This window comes from Octopus bimaculoides, chromosome 22 (assembly GCF_001194135.2).
Source record: "Octopus bimaculoides isolate UCB-OBI-ISO-001 chromosome 22, ASM119413v2, whole genome shotgun sequence".
Lineage (NCBI taxonomy): Eukaryota > Metazoa > Mollusca > Cephalopoda > Octopoda > Octopodidae > Octopus > Octopus bimaculoides.
In genome coordinates, this window is record NC_069002.1 from 25,200,762 (window position 1) to 25,205,578 (window position 4,817).

The following is a 4,817-nucleotide window of genomic DNA, read 5'->3' on the forward strand; positions in this document are numbered from 1 at the left end:
TATATATATATATATATATATATATCTTAACGTAACTGCCTCCCTGCCCATCTCTCTTTATCTGCCTTTCTTTAACCTCACCACCAGAACATCCCCATCCGCTAAATATTGTATCCTAAACATATCTCTTTCTTTTTACCTTTTCCTCTCCACCCTACAGTACATCATTAACACTTCTCTCTTCCTCTTTTCTCTCGCTCTTCGCCTCTCACCACTTGACGTATTTGGCCTTATTATACTCACTCCACCTCCACAACTAACTAAAGTATAACGAGATAACGAACAAGCAGATTATCATATAGATATATACGTTTAGTGTTGAGTGTCAGAAGAAAGAATACTCATAACCATAGAAGAGATTGGTGGTATCTCTATTTTGATCTTGCTGCTCTGGAGTGTTGCTTGTGGGCGTAGGAATATCAAGCAAATCATGAATTGAAATTCTAGATTAGAGACTAACTCGAGAAATATAAGTGTTTGTAGGGGGAAGGGGAGTGAGCGTATTGTTAACATCATAAGAATTTTATAAACTTTAGAAAATAATTAGCTTTTGGAACCTTGGCTCTCGAGGCACATCGCATAAAGCTATAAATAATATCATGTAAATATTGGGTTGAAACCACCACCCCCTTTGGATACGAAAACTCGAAAGCTTCGCATAGGACTCGAACCCATATCTCTTGTGGATAAACATGGCAAGCGTTCTGCCATTGAGCCAAAGCAATCCTTCGGTTTATTCTCGGTTTATTTCAGAAAGCTTATTTTCACCAGAGATACTTGTGCGTTGTTGACGTCATCAAAATTTGACGCACTTTCGAGAAAACGTGAAATAATTGTTTTTTGGAACATTGGTTCTCGAAGTAGCTTACATAAAGCTATAAATAATATGTAAATACTGGGTTTAAAAGCCTTTTTGAGAAAAATATCAAATTCCTTTTTATTCGTTCATTCTTTTACTTGTTTCAGTCATTTCACTGCGGCCATGCTGGAGCACTGCCTTAGAGGATTTTAGTCGAACATATCAACTCCCCATGACTTAGTTTTCTTAAGCCAAGCACTTATTCTATCAGTCACTTTTGCCGAATGGCTAAGTTATGGGTACGTAAACACACGAATAGCGGTTGTCAAGCGGTGATTGGGGGATAAACGCAGACACAAAGACACACACACACACACACACATATGCGCGCGCGCGCACTCACACATATACATAGATATGACATTGCTTCTTTCCGCTTCCGTCTACCAAAAACACTCACAAGGTTTTGGTCAGCCCAAGGCAATAGTAGAAGACACTTGACCAAGGTGCCACGCAGTGGGAGAGAACCTGGAACCGTATGGTTATGACCTCAGTAACACATAGTTCTCGCTGGCAGGAATAAAATTTCTTAAATCGATATTAGGAAAATTGAACGTCCCAAGTTATTTAACTAAACAAATATATTTACGATGTTTTACGCTAATTTCTTGACATGTAACGTTAATTTTCAGTGTCCCTAATAGACAGCGATATGAAGGATGCTAAAGTGAACGGTAGCACTTGCATCAGAACGTTTAGAAAGAACTTGTTCTATAATTATTTACAAAATATATGATGAATAAATATTTAAACGGTCATAGAATAGGAAATATTAAACATTTTCTCCGTTCGTTTTCAACACTCGGTCAGTTTCGACGAAGAGTGTTCCAGCTGATACAATCAACGGAACAGCCAACTCATTTAATTAACGTGCAAATGGCTGAACATTCCACAGACACGTGTACGCTCAACGTAGTTCTCAGAGAGATTCGGTGTGACACAGAATGTAGCAAGGCCGGCTCTTTGAATTACAGGTACTACTCATTTTTGCCAGATGAGTAGACTGGAGAAATGTGAAATAAAGTGTCTTGCTCAAGGACACAACGCGCCTCTGGGAATTGAACTCTCGACCTTACGATCGTGAGCCGAATACCCTAACCACTGAGCCACGCTCCTTCATTATTTCTTCTAAGACCCTATGCATCAAAGGTGTCCTTTTATTATAACTTTCGTGAAATTTAAATGTTCGTTACAGTATCACGACCTACTGGATAGCTCATAACGATTGTGCGGTCAATGAATGTTCTATGATGAACAACAACACGATGAAATGTATTAAATGCAGTGATAGGCGTTTGGTGTTTTGTAAAAAAGGTATGTTTACAATCTAATCTTGTTTTTCCTTTTATTGTTTCATTCGCAACATTAATTTATTTCAGTGATTAATGTGACGAACTCTAGCGTAAGAGATATAAACTCTCGGTGTATTTATATGTGACGCAGATTTAATCCTGTGCTTTGACCTCACAGCTTTAAGGAAAATCGCAAAATAACGCAAGATACTTGTTCCTTTTCGATGATTAAAGTTTCGCTTTCATACAAGACCGTATTTTAGAATTGTAATGGACTGAATTGAATGGGATAGGGACGGGATTTACAACCTTGTTTATTAATCCCGCTTATCAGAAAGTTGTGTTGGGAATATCTAACAAAACTAAAAGAGCCAACCAGCAAGCGTCAATATTTCTCTGATTTTACTGGAAATAAAAGCCAAAACAAACTAAGATCAGTTTCTATTACCTTTAAGGAAGATCACATTGGATGACTTAATTGATTATTCACTTCAGTATTTGAAATGGAAAACGGAGTAGATTTCTCGATTTGGACTAAATTATTATGGAAACACTCGGCACCGAATCCTCTTAGGATTTGCCTCAGTGACTCAACTATCAAACGTTTTCTGTTGAAAACAGGATCAAATACGTTATTGATGTCATTGAAGTTGCTGGACCAAAACTTATGCGGGTAACTATAGTATTTTAACTCTCGATTTTGTGTTTTAAACAGAAAGTGGATGAGCCAGTGTCCCTGATTCCTTTACAGGGTCACAGATACTGGTGGAATGGGAAGGAGGGGTATTATCCTCAAATCGGAGACTTGGCAAGAATACTTACAGCAGAGGGGAATCTTCTGAAGGAACCCAGTGTGCTAGGTGTAGGTATGAAACCGAGAAGAGTGTTATGTCTAACATACAGGTTGGCCATGGCGGAATTTGAACTCAGAACACAAAGAGACTTAAGCTAAAATATACCATAGTACATCGAACGGCAGTAGTTTTGTTACAAATACACAAAGAAACAAGGAAGGCACCGGTATATACTCTAAAATATTCATTAAGAGACGGGAGCAAATATATTTTTCGCAAATATTAATATTTAACTTTCAGCACGCTGTGGGTGCATCATGTCACCGTATGTGTTTTCTCCCCTGTAACAGTAACAGAGGAGACAATGCCAGATAAAATGCAATGTGTTACAGGTTAACATTAAGACTAAGTATCAACCGGAAGTAGGAGTTTGTGGCAACTGGTTACGCCTGTAATAAGAGACATAGGAAAGAAAATCTCACTACCGCCCAACATCATTACCGCTATCATCACTATCACCTTAAGCATCAATTGTATTGCCATCTTCTATTATCTTGTAATTAACATCATTACCATCATCATCATCATCATTATAATCATCAGCCTCATAATCATCATCATCATCATTACTAGCACCAGCACCAGCATTATCATCATCACCAGCATCACTACTGTCGTCATCATTCTCATCATCATCGTCATTATCATCTTCCCAAACATCATCACAACCACCATCACCGCCATCATCATCATGACAGCACCAACCTCTGTCATCATCGATTATCTCCATCATCATCACCGTTAACATCCCCCTTTTTCTCTCCTGCCTCCTTCGTCCATTGATATTATCACAACCATCAGTCATCGTCTTTACCATCACCAGCGTATCAGCACCGTCAACGATGACGATGACGACGTCATTACCATTCTAATGTTAGATAGAGATAAGGAAATAATTTTGTTCTCAAACGCAGGATTATGCTAATGATATAACATGAACAGGATAAACAACCCATATTTTGTAGAAAAATCTGTCGGCGGCCAGCCATGAGACTCGAACTCACATCCCCGTGATTACGCGTCAAGTGCTTTACCATTAAGCTAAACTGAACCAACGAGAATTCTGGCCACCGACAGATTTTTCTGCAAAATATGGATGGCTTATCCTGTTCATGTTATATTATTAGCATTATTCTATTGTTATTATTATCATCACCATTAAGGCAGCGAGCTGTCAGAATCGTTAGCACGTCGGGTGAAATGCTTAGCGGTATTTCGTCTGCCGCTATGTTCTGAGTTCAAACTCCGCCGAGGTCAACTTTGCCCTTCATCCTTTCGGGGTCGATAAATTAAAAACCAGTGAAGCACTGGGGTCGATGTAATCGACTAGTCTCCTCCCACCAAATTTGAGGCCTTGTGCTTCCAGTAGAAAGGATTATTATCATTGCCCTCATAATCGCACCTACTCCCATTTTGTACTCCACCTTCAGCACCTTCCTCGATCTATTCTTGATTGTTCTCAGTCTTTCTACTTATGGTGGCTATATGAGGCTCTCCAGTCACCAAAGATTCCTAAACGGAATCAAACTATTATTCGCTGTGAGGCATTAAACCGATGAATTGCTTTAATAAAATTCTTACTCTGTAATTAATCTGCATCACGTTCTTTTTATCATACAAGTAGCAGTGCTAAGTACAACTAACCAATGTTTTATGTATGTATGTATGTATGTACGTACGTACGTATGTATGTACGTACGTACGTACGTATGTATGTATGTATGTATGTATGTATGTATGTATGTGTGCATGTATGTATGTATGTATGCATGTATGTATGTGTGTATGTGTGTGTGTATATATATATATATA

General features: G+C 38.5%; 1 protein-coding gene across 1 annotated transcript in view; it reads left to right on the forward strand.

Annotated features, from left to right (window-relative positions):
* Positions 1 to 4,817, forward strand: part of LOC106873133 (uncharacterized) — a 53,045-nt gene that overhangs the window by 20,946 nt on the left and 27,282 nt on the right. Inside the window, exon 4 of the mRNA XM_052975659.1 lies at positions 2,055 to 2,173. Within this exon, the coding sequence (XP_052831619.1) occupies positions 2,055 to 2,173 (119 nt within the window). The remainder of the gene's footprint in view (positions 1 to 2,054; positions 2,174 to 4,817) is intronic.